Below are 16,298 nucleotides of genomic sequence, written 5' to 3'. Positions count from 1 at the left end.
ATACCAAATTTAGAATATGAAAGTCACTGCTAAATAATGTACAGATTCTGAGACAACTTTAGTACTGTATTGACTTAGTAGTATTACTATATGGACTTACTATACTCTTGTTTTTTTTCCATCTGTCCATCCGCCTGTGGTGGTCACGCATAGTAACACTCCGTCCCGGGCTTTAGATAGTTATGCTATGTGCAAGTTTTAGGTAAATATAAGGATATCTGGGTGTACATTTGCAACTGAAGTGTTTTAATAATTTACTGTATGCGAATTGCACCGTTAACATTTGAAATATCTTACATGTGAGCCGGCCTCGTAGTGGCCCAAGATACATAAAGGGAAATATTTTAGGGAAAACTGCAGAATAACTTACCTTAAAAAAGGATTGATTGAAATATTTTATTCTAGAGAAAGGTCGCCATTGAAAACCAGCTGATTAATATACATTACATTTATTTACAATACAGTTGAAAGGCAAAGCAACTGGGCCCACGTGGACCAATCTTATCTCTCACAAGGGGAGAGCTGGCTAAAATAAGATTAACGTAAATGCTGGTTGTTGAAATCACTTATATTATCTTGCGTTAAGGCAGCGCTTGCTTTTGAGGAGACTTGGACACGTGACTCGTGCGTGGATCTGGAAAAGTTCCCAGATTAGACACAGCATAAAATAAAGATTCCTTGCACAAGTTACCGTTATTCAATTTTATCCAACACATTGGGGAAGGAACTCTAGTGTTTAAATGAGATATTCAATAAAGACTTGTTTGTCTGGGACGATCGCAAAAGGTTGCATGCAGCCACGAGGCAAGGAAAGGAACAAAGGGATTCATTTGAGAATTAGGAGTTTGAATTTTGAAAATGTGGAGTAGTTACTTGACTGAGGGAAAGAACTGGCAATATGACTGTATCACAAGACGTACCTGGAAGCCTTACGTAAGTGGACCTTTGTGGAAATTGGCGTCGGCTTTGTCTGATATCTGGGACGCCAGTTAGCCCCCTTTGGTAGGCCTTAATTAAAGACTGGCTGAAACATCTCCCCTAGGTCACGGACGGGAGTGGACTGAGAGCGGATGCAGGTGCGACCGTGCGAAGATTTGGTGTTGGGGGTCAGCTTATCCCCCCTTCTGGCAGCCATCCTGGAAACAGAGCATATCGCCAGCAAGAAGTTCACACGATAAAAGATCTTGAGAGTAGGCCTACGAGGTACCTAGCTAGCTTCACACTTCCTTTTGGGATACGTCCCTAAGGCTGACAGGAGTCTTTATTCCCTTCCCGCAACTACGGCTGGCACCGGACATGCCTAGCCTGGCCTGAGTTTGTGTTTCCTGCCTAAATCAGCTGATTTTAGGGAAAACATGATCACTCTTTTAGAACTAATATAAATGAATAAATTCTGGGTAGACGAGAGGGGCAATAAAAGTAATAAATAGGATATTGTTACTCTTGTTGAATGTAAGGTAAATGTAACTATCTAAAGCCTGGGACGCAGTGTTACCATATGGAAACACCACAGGTGGGTGGACAGATGGAAAAAAAAAGAGTATAGTAAGCTAACTCGGTAATGTAGGCTAAATGTGCTAATTAAAGTACATTGTTTTAAAGAAAATTATGCACTATGAAGTTATAAAATAAAGTTAAAATATGAGTAATTAAATGATAAAAAGCATTGTCAGAACTTTGCCAAGTAGTAGGCTATGTCAAAACTAGTTCTGTGTATATGACTGAAAATTAATGCTACTAGTCAAAATAGAGAATAGCGCATCTAATGACAGTCGTTTATTGATGTTGTCGCTGGAACATAACTCCATCGTTAAACAAGGAGTACCTGTACTTTTGTATGTGATTTTCTCTCATAAGTTTAAAGTTGTTCATATATGAAACAAACCTTCGGTCTTAACATTAGGATAAATACTTAGCGCCAGCTGGAAACCGGTAAAGTTTAAAATAGTGTACACAAGGGACTATTGGCATCTGTGCTTGGTCACGAGACATGAGGAGCCACCCATATACCCCTCTTTAATTCGTGACCCTGTTAGTTATTTTCTTACCGCCTTTAAGAGATGACATGTTTTGCTTCCGTCCTTTTAAAGCCGGTTTAGTTTGCCCCCTGTTGTTTTGAATCTGTTGTTTGGAATTCCCGTGCTCTATTGTGAACATGAAGCCTTCTCATGCTTCTAGACTTCTTGGATATCACTAGAAGCAGATAAACGCCCAGATATTTTCTTAGACGCTTTTGATGTCGGGTTACTCATCGTGTAGTAAGTCATAGGTGCAGAAATTCTTCAGGTACAGTTAATTCGTTGCCTGTACTTTGGAATTTCACATATTCATATGGCTTGCCTGTGAATCCAAAGCTCCGATGTATCAGGATGTGCTTTGGGAAGTAATTATGACTAATTGTGCTCGCCATCTTCTTTTCGTTCCAAATACGTGGGCAGAGGTTATGGATGTGTGCGATCAGTGTTATGCCTATCAGGAGTACCAACCTAACAAGGACCGCTGGATTGCTATATGATGTCGTGCTGCCATCAAGGGTCCCATGCGATGGTTGCCCCTTCTATCCTTATATGCACTGAATGGCGGTCGAATGAGGCAACATCTGTAGGGAAGCAGATAGTGCAACACAGCAGCCTTTTGAGTCCGGTTGCTATGCGTACAAGAATGACAACAGCAGCCTTCCACTTCTTGTCGAGTGCTGGCTTCGCATTCAAGATGCTCAGTGATGTCATAAGCATGGCGCCCGCCATGACATCACTTTACAGCTGCAGCCTATGTGGATACAGGCTTCCATTTTTGCTTCTTCGAGGTATAAGAGTACTTTACAACTATACTTTCGGATTTAGCGATTTTTGAATGCACACTGTTTTTGAGAGAATTATAAGTGTTAGGAGATATAACAGTCACGTAGTGGAAAAGATGCATGTCTTTCCTCTGTCTCCTTCCGCTTAGGCTTCAACAAGCTTAGGTGACTGACTTTGATGCCAGTGCGTTCTCCTGCCAATCCTGGAAGAATAGGGATTTCGTGGCTGATCCTCGAGCCAAGAGGAGAAGTTTCTTCTCAATCTTCGAGCCAGGACTGTTACATCCCTATTATAAGAAAGCACAAGAAGTAGTTGTAATTGTCAAACAAGTGACTGATGGAAGCTTAATCTAGTGTGACTGTGAGGAGTTGGAGAATGCTAGAATCCGGGACTTCGTGACTGATCCTCGTGCCAAGAGGAGAAGAATAATTTCTTCTTCATCTTCAAGTCAAGACTGTCACATCCTTGTAAAAAGTAGAAATGCCACAGCAGGTTGGGTCTCTTGATCTTGGCTGCAAGAGTGCCATCAACAGCCTCACGTTTCCATCAAGCGTGATGACGTCATAGCCAAAACCGCTATGAAAATGGCGGTAATCATGACGTCACAGCCTACTGCTGCCAACCTCTTGTCTTCGGTGGCATCATTATATTACGCTTTCATTTTGGGAGCGCACACTTAAAGAGAATATGAATTTTCTCGTAGGATAAGCGGCAATGGCGTTGTGTGCTCCAGTTAAATTTTGAATAAGAAATCTTAAGCAGTAGTTTAGCGCAGTCAACTTTAGACGGTTGCCGTTTAGGTTGTCAACAGTCCAGTGATAGTCTAGGTTGTGATAACCATGTCAGCCGTATAGCTATGACGGGCGTAGAACCATGACGCCCATAAGAGCTACAAAGGGCTTTGGAAGCATGACGACCATGCGAGGTATAATAGACATGAGTACTATGAAGACCATGAGGAAATGACAGTCATAGGAATATGACGATTGTAAATAATATGATGGTCATAGGGAATACGACGGCTAAAAGGATCGGGACAGTCATAGGCGGCAACTGTGTAAACAGTGAGGGGCGTAGGAATCGTTCGTAAGAGCACATTGCCAATTCAGATGGACTTGATACATACGCTGATGCCTTTACAAACTATTTCCATGAATTCTAGATGTCAAAGTAATGCAATAATGATAAAATTGCTCTCATATTTGTATATAGAATTGCAAATAGATATGCTAAATTCATTTATTTCCATGGTTTTGTGTAAGTTTTATCTTAAGTTTCGAAGGTAAACACAAACCAATTTGCAACTGCTGGTTTAATCATGCAAACATGAACAGCGTAGTTTTACAAGGCACGTAATGCTGGACGGCCATAAGGTCCACGCAGTAGTTATTGAGATGTGTCGCCCTCTCATTTACGTGCTAAGAGAAGTGAAAGTGCATCAGCCACATTCACCTGCTGTCTACCAACGGCACCCATGACAATAAGTCTATGGATTCCTCTTAGTAATCGAATTCAGCCTGCATGGTGGGAATTAACAGACTTTGAGTTGACCCCAGAAAACTTCAAACCTTTACAGGTAAGAAGAATTCCCTTGTTTTATCTCCATTTGTATACTCTGGTTTGTTCCTATAAGAATATTGACCAAATGCTTCGACTCTTACACAAGTAGTTAAAGTTAATCGAAAGCTTGTTCCTTGCAGTAAAGTACTGTAGAACAATTCTTCTTAATGAAAGCTCATGAAACACATTTCGGTCTCTGATCGCACAAGGCCGTGTGTATTTTGTTGGGAGTAGAATTGGCGGCGATAGGTATCGCATAAACTAAGATTCAGGACTACTCGTTGAGTGAGTTTCGGGCGTGTAGGCCATGAAGAAAACTTTTAAGTCGAGAGGAGGAGGTGGAACTTCTTTCTCTCACCACTTAAGTAGTGCATTTGTAACTTAAGATGCTATAGCTCAGCTAATTGAGTCCTACCTTTTAGCCTAACAAGTGGTTAAATTCGTAGCCTATCCCAGCCAGTCCGAGTCTACCGCTACTATTTTAGTTAATCTAAGTAGTAGTTCTTGGCTTAGACTGTCCGAACTAACTGGTTTGGGCATACATGTGCCAGCTTAGCCTAGCTAATGGTTGCGGTCTTGGCTTTCGAACCTGCATTTACTATCTTAGCCTAGTCTGAGTGGTACAGTTCTTAGTTAGCTTAGCCAAGCTCAATGGGTTGATGACTTAGCATGGCCTTGCTATTTGAACATGCCTTTACTATCTTTGCTTGGTCTGAGTAGTAAGGTTATTAGCATAGCTGAGGCATAGACTAGTGCCTAGGCTACCCATTTGGAACACTTACCACCTCAGCCTAGCAGGTTGTGGTTGTAGCCTAGCTTGTATAGTCTGAACTTTCTTGGACGACTTCACCCTAACCTAAGTCATTTAGTTTCTAGATTAAGCTAGTCTATACTAGCCTAGACTAGTTAGCGTACTTCTCTGATGGACTTAGCCTAGCCTAAGTGATGGAGGAGTTAGCCTAGCCTAACTGGTGGATGGAAGCGTTAACCCAGCCTAACCTAACAAAGCCAGTGTGAACCTGGTCTTGCCAACTTAAAATAAGTTAATCAATTCTTAATTGACTAGACCTACTTAGCCCAGTCCAAGTGGTTGTTGGCTAGATTAACCTAGCATCTTCAAAGGGGTCTCTTCCAGCCTGGCCTAGTTTCTGTATTGAAGTCATGAACCTAACATAGAGCGTTCGAGCTTCAGTTGGCTGAGGCAAGTCATTAGAACCTCATCATATCTGGAAGGGGAAGCTGGAGAATTTCCCATTCTTCAAGAGTGAGGTTGGGTGAAGTGACTTTGGGTACAATTATGGGCTAGGTTGCTCGAGAATAGCACCACGTTGGTTTCTGGCAATATAGGATTTCTCTTGGGAAGGTAACATATTGAACATATGTCCGGATATTGTAACAGATCACCACATAGGGTGTTTCATGGTTGGAAAGTAACATTCCTTATGAAGAATGAGCCCTGTCCTGTTAACAGGTAAATTCCTTGGACAGTAGGATAATTAGGACTTGTCTGAGTAGAATATATTATAGGACATTCCCTTGGGTTTTCCTACGATATCATCTGTATAATTGAAAAATATATGTATCTTAGTTCTTGCAAGAACACTGAGCTGATTAACAACTCTCTTAGGGCTGGCCTGAAGGATTAGATATTTTTACGTGGCTAGGAACCAATTGGTCACCTAGCAACGAGACCTAAAGCTTATTGTGGGATCCGAAGCACACTGTATATCGAGAAATAAATTTCTATCACCAGAAATAAATTCCTCTGATTCCGCATTGGCTGAGCCGGGAATTGGACTTCGGACCACCGGATTGGCAGAGGGCGAAAACCACTCGTCCAGAGAGGAACTCTTATAATTGAAGAACCACGTAACACCTGTCTCAGGGGTCTCGCCCTTCAAGTAGTCTGAGGATTCCATTTGGGATGCTGGGAACAACCTGGAGGTTACACACACTCCGTTCTACCTGTGGAACGGAAGAAGGGGTCCCAGTAATTGAGGAGGACCCAAGATGAGTGACTAATGAAGTTTATCTTAGCACAATCATCTCTACCAGGTTTGTGTGGCGAAGAGGCACCACCAATAGGTAGAATTAATTAATATCTCAGGTCTGGAGTTTGCCCAGTATCCCTTTTCAAGCTAACAGTTTTAAGATTTTGGGTGTAGAGCATCAGCTTGGATGTAACACGACTCCCTAGTTCTTCGGCTCACATATACAGAATGACCCTTTGGCCGTGACTGCCTGTATAGAGGAGGTTTCTGTTCATTAAAGGCATTCTGTCAGTAGACAATGATCTTGTGGAGTGGTTGTCAGAACAGAGGGAAGTTTCTCTGTAATTACCTGTATGGTGACACATTGGACGGGTGATTGGGTATGTGAATATCACTTCACGCTGAGTAATCTTCAGATGACTCAGGAGCATTGAACTGGCTGGGGCACATTAGAAACTCTGATCTGATAAGTGAAAACATACTCTGTATCAGAGTAGACTCGCTGGATTACCACCGGGCATGCATCAGTTAAGTTACAGGAAACTGACCGTGGATTGTTGTCTTCCTCTCACCTTGGTAGAGTGGGAGTACTCAATAGCCAGATTTTTTTACGTAGATTCAAAAGTAGTTGGGAAACGACAGCTTCCAGTTTGCCCCAGAATCCGGGGTAATGAGTCAGTGCAGCACAGGTCATGATGACAGATACGTTAGTCATGTTCAGTACGGCGTGAGTTTGCGTAAGAGACCTTCAGGAGGGCCGGCTTTGACTTGTCAAAGTACTCTGTGGTTATCGAAAGAACTACGTCGCCCAGAACGTAAATATGGTGGTCGTAAAGGAATACAAGCCAAACAGAGGCGATCGGTTAAGCCTACTCCTTGTCAAATTGTATCAATTGGGTCATAAAGAAGGGAAGGTCATCAGAGGAATATGTACGTGCCTTTCTGGCATTTAAGAACCATTTTTTCATGTTCTACATAAAGAATGTTGCCCACAGGTTATTGGACAGTTAATAGAAAGGTTCTGTTAGGACTTTGCACTTCTTCAATGTGATGTTTGACAAAGACTTTTTGTTGAGACCGGTAGAGTCAGGAAGGAAATGCAAGAAGGGCCTTATGTAACGAAAACAAGTCTAATGTCGGAGGGAAGGCAAAAACCTATGACGTTTAGAAGGATGAGCTTAAATTGAGCAATGTTAAGAAGGGGTCGCTGTTCATTGAAATTTGACAGTTGGTTCATTGTTATGACAAACGACTTTCAATTTCCTGTAAATAAAGAAGGTTGCCCAGAGGTCCTTGGACAATTCCCTTGGGTCCTTTGGTGGCTGCTCAACAAATTGTGTAACTCATCCAGCACCCCTGGCAGGTCAGTTGGTATCTTGTCTAAGATGATGGTATGAATATGAAATGGAGGAGATACTAGCCTCTTTCCTTTTCAAATTTTTTTCTCCTTTACTTCAGGCAGTAAGAAGAGAGTACCATCATAAGCTGGAATGGACAAGATAACAGGTGAGTGAAGTAGCCATACTGTTAGGGTTATCATCAGTATAAATCGGTAGCAGAACATACCTCTCTTAGCAAGGGGGAGAGGAATGATGATAAATCTACGTAAGTGGATGAATTGGTTTGTTAGAAGAACAGATGTTATCTTCCTCGGACGCAATGAACTATGACATTGTGTAGAAACCCAGAAGTCTGACTCTATGATCCTTCTTCAATTTGTCGTCGTTGGTCAGTGTAACAATGAAAAAAGTTCTATGAAAAGGGCCAGTTCAGGAGAAGGAGACTGCACCATTATTGGATGACCAAGGGTCTTCAGCTTCTTTTGTCCCGACTATGCATGATGCTGTTTCAGGGTAATTGCTGTAGGCAAGCCTTCTTGCCTTGAGTCCTTTTATACTTAAGCACTGTCAAATCAAAGGCACTATTCTGGCTTAGACCAGCAATGAGATAAGTCTGTGATATTACTTGGTCTGTCTTACAGAGCCCTGGAGGAACCAACAGTGTAACTTCTTTCAGGACTCAGTGGCTACACTATCAAAAGTGGAAGTATCGTTGTTTTGTTGGCAGCCACATGATAAAAAAATGAGAAATTCCATAAATGTGCTTATATTTCTAAACAATCAGACTACAGCAGATCATGATTGATGAATTCTTTACTGACAGTTTATTTATGAATTTTTATTTAAGTGGTTTTTTTCATGTTTGAGGATGTGCTCTGAAATTTTGAATCTTTGGTTAAAAGGGATTTAATTTTACTGTATAAGCACTCCTCTTCCCTCATCCATATGGGGATTGGCACAGAAGAATAAGTCTTAGTTGGCAGACAGTGGACTGTAAGTTGGGCTTGTGCAGTGCAAGTCAGTGTGGCTTGGTCCCTCTCATACAGAATAAGGCTACTATAATTAATGGGTTTGAGTAAACCAGTTTTATTGTATGAAAATTTACTTTATCTTGACTTGAGAACTTTCTAGTTTAGTTTTTATTACAGCTTTTGTACATATGTTGACAATCATTTAGCTGTGTATTGATTGCATATTTATGTTGACCATCATTTAGCTGTGTATTGATGACATATTTACATTTATTTGTAAATAGGTTAAACATATAATTTTCTGTCTGGGTGATTCTACCAAGAACAGCTATTGCTGTTCATATACTAAACTAATTTTTCATTGTGTAGTGTTCTGCAGTTTATCATCATTCATAATGTGAAGTCTCATTCATTCTGTTTACACTTTGTTTAGAACTCGCATTAATGACCAGTAACTTCTTGTGAAAGTTCCACTCATTGGAATGCCTTTGCATGGAAACTTGAGGAAAACAGCAGACATAAATAGAATACAGGCAGAATAAAGAAAGGTAAATGAACAAACAAATATATATGTACAAGTATGAAAAAGTTAAGGCAGTGGTACATGACTTTGGCAGACTTAAATTTGTCTTCAAAATCAGTAGCAGTGCCAAGAGGAGGCTCTCACTCAGTTACTGTTGGTAATGACCTCTGGTTTTGGCATTGTGACATCATGGCACCTCAACAGAATGTGAAACACACACTAATGAAATGATGGATTTGCGTGATGCAGCATTATAACATGGCCATACTGAAGGTTTCTCAGAGCTAGTTGTGATAACTATTATCAGACTACTGAAGTTTCAAAATTACTTGTATGAACTTTTCCCTCTCTGTTAAACCAATGCTATAGATAGGTAATTAATTACCAAGAAATAAACACTGAAGTCTGAGTTAGATCTCAAACAAGGTGTGGACAAAAAATATTATCAAATGGTGTATAAAGTTCTAAATAATTTGAAGGTATGGGAGAACTGTTTCAAGCTTTTGCTACTTTTGTTATTGTATTGTAGTTTTTAATTTTCTGACTCTGGAAAGGATTAGAAGATTCACATTTTCCATTTAGACCCAGGTTGCATTGGGAATTTTATTTTCTCTGGGCTGTATAACAGTTATCTTCCTCTTTAGGCTAGCTATTGATTCTTACTTCTGGCAGCTGCAGTAGTGAGGGGACTACAGAGAATGTATGTGCTACTGAAATTGGGGAGAGGGCCTCAGAGAATGGGAAGCTCTTGAAGCAGTTTCCTGAAATAGTCAAGAAACTGAAGGATAAAATTAAAGGGTGTGTGTTATAGTGGTGGTAACAAGGCGTTCGTAACTTGGTTGCAGCAGCCCTTCCTTCTTGTTGAAGCATTCAGCCCTTCTGTTTTAAGAGGTAGACTAAGCTAGATTTTTGCAGGGTGATTTTGATTTAAATAACTTGCTTGAATTTTCTTTTAAAATAACATGACTAATATGTATGTGCAGTAATTGTATGAAAATGTCAAACCAAAACTAGTGTTTTGCTAATTGCTGGTTGCATCTTGAGTAGCTTAAAGTGGTAGCAGTTTGAAACTCATTCCATGTCTGCACTGCAAATCTTGTCAACAGAAATTTTTTTTTTTACGGGCATTTTATATATGTGCGTTTATAAAAACTCTTAAGCATGTTGGGCAGCCTTAGTGCGTTTTGTGATCCTAGGCTTTGACTAAAATTTTTATAATGCATCAGTCCTGTTATAAAGGCAGTGCCTTTTTTTATTTTTTCAGCAACTAATGAAACTGTTTCTGTATTTTTTTGGAATTTTGAGTTGTCCCTGAAAAGTGAAAGTTTAGAAAATTAAACTTTTTGACGAGTTATGCACCCAGCACTCTTAGAAATACATAATTTCTCAAGATTAAAGTTTCCAAATAGTGAATGGTTTATTGGTAATATTTTCAATCTGAAGTTTGGCAGTTCTCATAGTCAGTTGATGCATTTGCCAATCTTTTATCAGAAATTTCAAATTGAGGTTTATGGACTGGTTTTTTGTTCTACGTATATTTTCCAACATGCACTTGATTTAATTTTCTTTAGTTGATGAAATTAAAAACCACAAGCTTTCTTAGCAACCAGGGTATAGTAAATATGATGTTACCTTGAATTACTGAGACTTTGACATGTTACCGGAAAGACTTTCAGTATACATATTATATTTTGTCATTTCAATCAGTTGGTATGTGTTAATCTGTGATTCAGTTCTGCTCATATTTGCCTTTAATATCCATCTCTCTCTCTCTCTCTCTCTCTCTCTCTCTCTCTCTCTCTCTCTCTCTCTCTCTGGGCATATTGTTGTCTCTGGGCATATTTTTGTCATGAAAGCCATTGGTTCAAGAAAAAACCATTGGTTCAAGAAAAAAAAGTATAAAAAAGTTTTTCCATCTTACCATGAGAATATGAGTTTTGTGTTTTAGGCATGTGTCAAATTTTTACTAAAAGTGCCTTAAAATATTTGAAATCTTAAGATGTGTGAGAGATAGTGATAAATGGTTTTTAGTACTTCTCTTCCCTTTGTGGGACTAGACATGAAATGAGTTCTTTCCTTTTTTGTTTGTCCTATGCAAGCGCTGATTGCTTGAAAGTGCCCAAGTGCTTGGCTGGATAGCCTAAATTTTGTAAAGTTAATTAAATGTAATCTGTGCACTGTGCACATGAACTTCCATCAGGTGTCTTTACTTTTTCCATCTTTCATGGGTCACCCTACATGTTTCCTTGCTATTTGGTATGAATTGTTTTCTGACTAACTGTTCCTTATCACTTGTCTGAACCACAATCTTAGAGAGAGCGTGAAAACCAGCCGCTCTGTTTTCTTGTAGAAGACTATAATGTGCCTGCGTGTGCACTTTTGAAATATTTGTTAATCAAGGTTTCTAATATACAGGGCAGTATGCTGCAGTTAAAAAGAGAACCCTTATTACCATACTTGCTTGTGGCCCTTTTGGTCAAGGGGATATTGGATTTGTTGAAAGGGAAAACTTTTTAGACTCATAACGAAGTCATTTCACCTTGATTTGGTACCATTGGGAAAATGTCCTTCTGCATGGAGGCACTGTAGTTAGTTTTGACATCATTCAGAAGAACAACTTCTTGGTATCATTAGATCTGCTGGATACATACCTTCACAATCCCATCCACAAGGCCTCCAGGAAGTACCAGCGATGTGCACACCGTAGGGGGTGTTCAAGCAAACTTTGTCATTACTGTATATTTTAAATTCAATACGCTTGTAAACAACTATAAACTGAAAATTGTGCACATACGAAACAAACCCTGTCTTAACATTAGGATAAATCTTGTAGTGCCAGCTGGAAACCGGTAAAGTTAACAAAATTGTGTATGCAAGGGATTATTGGCATCTGTGCTTGGTTTCCCCCATATTTGTAATAAAATAAACTGCATAAATACACTTTCAAAAAATGTAACCCTTCTCTTTCTCTCACTCTTGAATGACACACAGTGGTAAGTAGGTAGCCTACCCGTTTACCCACAGCCCAAAACGTTTTTTTACCAATGTGTTTTGATATCACAGCTTTCATATAAGCGGTTACCATATTGTGTTGCTATACAAAAGATAAAGTGTAAATGTGTTAACTGTTGGCCTAGGCTGGGTGCTATTACAGTAATATCCATCTGCATAAGTCAAATAGGTGATTACAGCTTTATTTATGATAAAGGTAATGAAACTTACAAATTACATACTGAATCAATTTATATTGTATTATATGCTGGAAGTAAACCCTCTTTTAAACATGTTTTATTAAAAGTAATTGCTGCCTCAGCTGCATTAATTTTATACAGGTTCTTCTCTATTTTTCTAATTATTGCTTTCTCATTGTTGCTTAAACTGGTGAGCAACGCACCGAAGGTTGACATATCTCAATTAGGTAGAACGATTGGATTTTATTGGTAAAAATTTCAGTCGGGGTAGTCAAATTTTCGGGTATATCCCGTAGAGTTTATTACAGATAGAATTGATGTTAAATTCTATTTCTTTTCTATTCTTTCTATTCCTTTCAGACGAATGAGAAAGCAATAATTAGAAAAATAGAGAAGAACCTGTATAAAATTAATGCAGCTGAGGCAGCAGTTACTTTTAATAAAACATATATTGTATTATGTTATAATTTAATATATAGAAATTGGTCATCCGCCATATGCATTAAAGTGAGCTAGGCTAATGTTTATGTTCTCAGAATTAGCAGATTGCGGCCTGCTAGCAAAAGAATTAGGAGATTAACATTTTTATTTTAACTTTTTTGTGTAAAACGACCTGTGTTGATATCTTTAGCACATGTCATTTCTCAATGATGACTATTTAGAGCTAATTCATTTTAAGAACACTACAAAAAGTAGTTGATCTTGTTGTTTTTTGGAATTTATGATTTTTTATTTCACCTCATACTATCAAGGAAGCTTTACTTGTATGTCTGTGTTTTTGTGTGCGTGTGTTTATATCTACATGTGGCATTTCATCAATGTTGATGTCACTGTCTCAACAGTGTGTGTTCTTTAGTGCAGTATCACATGTTGCTAATTTTCTCTTTATGCCTGGCTTGATTTACTGTACAGTATTTCAGTACAAGTTTAGTAGACTCTTAAGTATGATTATTACAAATAATAAAAATGACATTAATACCAGTAATTCTTCAATGAAAAACAAATTTAGTGTTTCATACCACAGACAAGTTGGAGTCTCTCAATTATACAGGGGACAGGAATAAAATGCCCTTTTACCTTAGAACTTGAGCATAATCCAAATTGTTTAGAGATAGAATATGTAATAAGAAAGCACCCTTTGCTGTCACTGCCAGAAGTTGACAAATAAGAGGGTCCTTACAGTATTGTCACTGTAAAGTTAGTTTCATCTTTTCCTGAGAATAGTTTGCTGCAGAAATCTGGTGTATTTTTCTCATGTGTAATACATATGAGCTTCCCTTGTTTCTGGGCATGTAATGGGGCTCATGTCATAATTTTATTTTATTTATTTATTTTAAATGCCCAAATTACACTTTGGGGGTATGCAACACTAAAGACTGTACTTTCAACATCAGAAAAAATTGAAAGCTAACAATATTCTTCCTTATCATGCATCATTGACTGTCTGTGTCCTAACCACAGGAAACGGTGGTAGCTTTTTTCTGTGCTTCTCTTAGCATTCAAGTTGAACAAAGAAAAAAAGGCCTTTTACTCATTAAGTAAGCCTGCAGAGAAGGATCTCCTTATATAGAAAGAGGAAAACAGCCAAGGGAAAATGAAGAGAAGTAAAATTCCGAAGTTTTATAAGGAAATACACATATACATTTATTGCATTTAAGAAAAATAAAGGATGTTGAGCTTGGCAATGAAATAGCATGAGAACTGATTAAATATGTAAGATTTAAGAAAATGACGAAAGGATTTGGATGCAGTTGTCATACGAAATGAAATCACATATGTACTGTACAATAATGGTTGAGCATAGGAATCAAAAGATATGAGATCCCACTGTTGTTGAATCTTTGTAGTAAAATATAAATTTGGTAGGTTTAGTAAAACTTGCTTCATTTTTCTTTTACAGGAGCTGTGGTAAAATATTCTGTTCTGAGTGTTCAGAACATAGTATTCCTATTCCTCGTGAGCAGCTGTACCAGCCGGTCCGAGTCTGTGGCACTTGTTTTCTTAACATTGGCATGGAACATACAAAACCTAAGATCTTGGCAGCAGCCTCAAATTAAAAGGTTTTGTTGTAGACAGAGGTATACAGACCCAATTTGTAATTGGTCTGCTGGATGTCATTTGAAAATAATTTACTGCTCTTGTACCACTGAGGGAAATTTCTTTTACCATAGGCAAGTTCGGTGAAAAGAACAGTAGAACGGAATTGAAGAAAACCTAACATGGGTGTGGTTAATTTCTTATATGGATGACTGTTGAATAGTATTTGACACCTTCAGAGGTAAGACTGATGTCCATTCTAGTCTTCTTTCTTGGACGTGTGATTGACAGCGCAAAGGGTATTTTTAATGTTTGGTAGGTGGCACTTGGGTTGATGCTTACATAGCTATCCACATAAAAAGGTAAAGTATTATGTGTCTTGAATATATAATTGTGTGCTCAAGTTATTATCAGTTATGATAAAGTGTGTTTAGTTCTGTACATTATACCAAGAGAGTATTTTTATGCTGTTAAATTTTATTGTGTATGGTAACCAAAAAAAAGAGATATATTGGAGATGATATTTTTTGCGAGGGGAATTTTTAGGAAGTGTTAATAATTTAGCTATAATTATCCTTAATTTATTTTGTTATTGCAAATTTGCGATAATAACCTTGAGAGAGCACAATTCAGCCAGGAACTTATTTAATATTGTATTGATGAGCATTGGTGGTCAAGGTCGGTTGCCCTCAAAGCTTTCAGGGGACTCTGCTCCAGCGTGTGTCATGGACACGACTGACGTTTGTGGTAAGGTTATTTTTTGAGAATTAGAGTGAAATTTGGTATTTTGTAAATATATTTGTTGGGGCCGTGATAGTTATACAGTGTATATAAAATATTTTTTTTGAATGTGTTTATAGGAGAACCTGCCCATCCAACAAGCTTATTTGTGCTGTAATGAAAACAATGTATACTCTAAAGTTCATTTTCATTAAGCACATGTCATTAAAATTGTTGACTAGGGACAAAACCCTAAAAATTGTGATATAGTATGACATAAGGTAGACCTTTCATTTTTATCTGGTAATATTGCTCACGTCATTATAAGATTTTTTTTTCTTTTTTCCCTCAAGGCTCTTTGGAAGGGCCCAAACTTACTCTGGCGTGCTAGTCAATGCTATGCTTAACAAGCCTTATGAAGAAAATCCGTTAATTTATCGAATTAAGCAAGTTATTTCCCTTTATTGATTATTTAACAGAGATTTTTACGGCTGCCAGGATTAGATTTTTGTAATGTATGAATTTCCCCTGCCCCTTTCTTAAGTATGGAAACTATATACATATATTGTACTTACAATAATTTTTCTTGGTTTGGAGTTTCCTTGAGTTTGTAAATTGAACAATTTTAGGCCACTTGTAATTTGGTGATGAATTATCGTCCTTTCACTAAGCCCTTTATCTTGATGAATTAAGCTTTTTGTTTCAGCTTTCTTTTTAATCAATGGAAATTTTAAAACGGAGTTATTACTTTTCCATTACCATGGGCTTTCAAAGACCAAAAATAAATTCATAAGTTGGATTATAATTATGTTTATGTATTTTGTAGCCATCTGCCAATATTTTGTTAGCTCAAGATTAAAGACAATAGAGGCAAGTAATCTCTCCCTCCAGTAAGTGTCACTTGTATGACAAAATATATATATATATATATATATATAATATATATATATATATATATATATATATATATATATATATATATATATATCATATATATATATATATATATATATATATATATATATATATATATATATATATATATATATATATATATATATATATATACATATATATATATATATATACATATACATATATATATATATATATATATATATATATATATATATATATATATATATATATATATATATATATATA

General features: G+C 37.7%; 1 protein-coding gene across 11 annotated transcripts in view; it reads left to right on the top strand.

Moving 5' to 3' along the window:
• LOC135210287 (myotubularin-related protein 4-like) overlaps positions 1-16,057 on the top strand; it is a 125,558-nt gene extending 109,501 nt beyond the window's left edge. For 7 of the 11 annotated variants that reach the window (XM_064243162.1, XM_064243164.1, XM_064243165.1 and 4 more), the window contains one exon: positions 14,278-16,057. In XM_064243162.1, the coding sequence (XP_064099232.1) occupies positions 14,278-14,434 (157 nt within the window). In that variant the 3' untranslated portion in view covers positions 14,435-16,057. Of the gene's footprint in view, positions 1-9,830; positions 10,078-14,277 lie in introns of those variants that run through there. The other 4 variants (XR_010313488.1, XR_010313489.1, XR_010313490.1 and 1 more) reach the window with 3 other exon arrangements.
• The last annotated feature ends 241 nt before the right edge of the window (positions 16,058-16,298 follow it).

This window comes from Macrobrachium nipponense, chromosome 39, assembly GCF_015104395.2.
Source record: "Macrobrachium nipponense isolate FS-2020 chromosome 39, ASM1510439v2, whole genome shotgun sequence".
Taxonomy (NCBI): domain Eukaryota; kingdom Metazoa; phylum Arthropoda; class Malacostraca; order Decapoda; family Palaemonidae; genus Macrobrachium; species Macrobrachium nipponense.
This window is presented reverse-complemented; position numbering and strand designations above follow the sequence as displayed.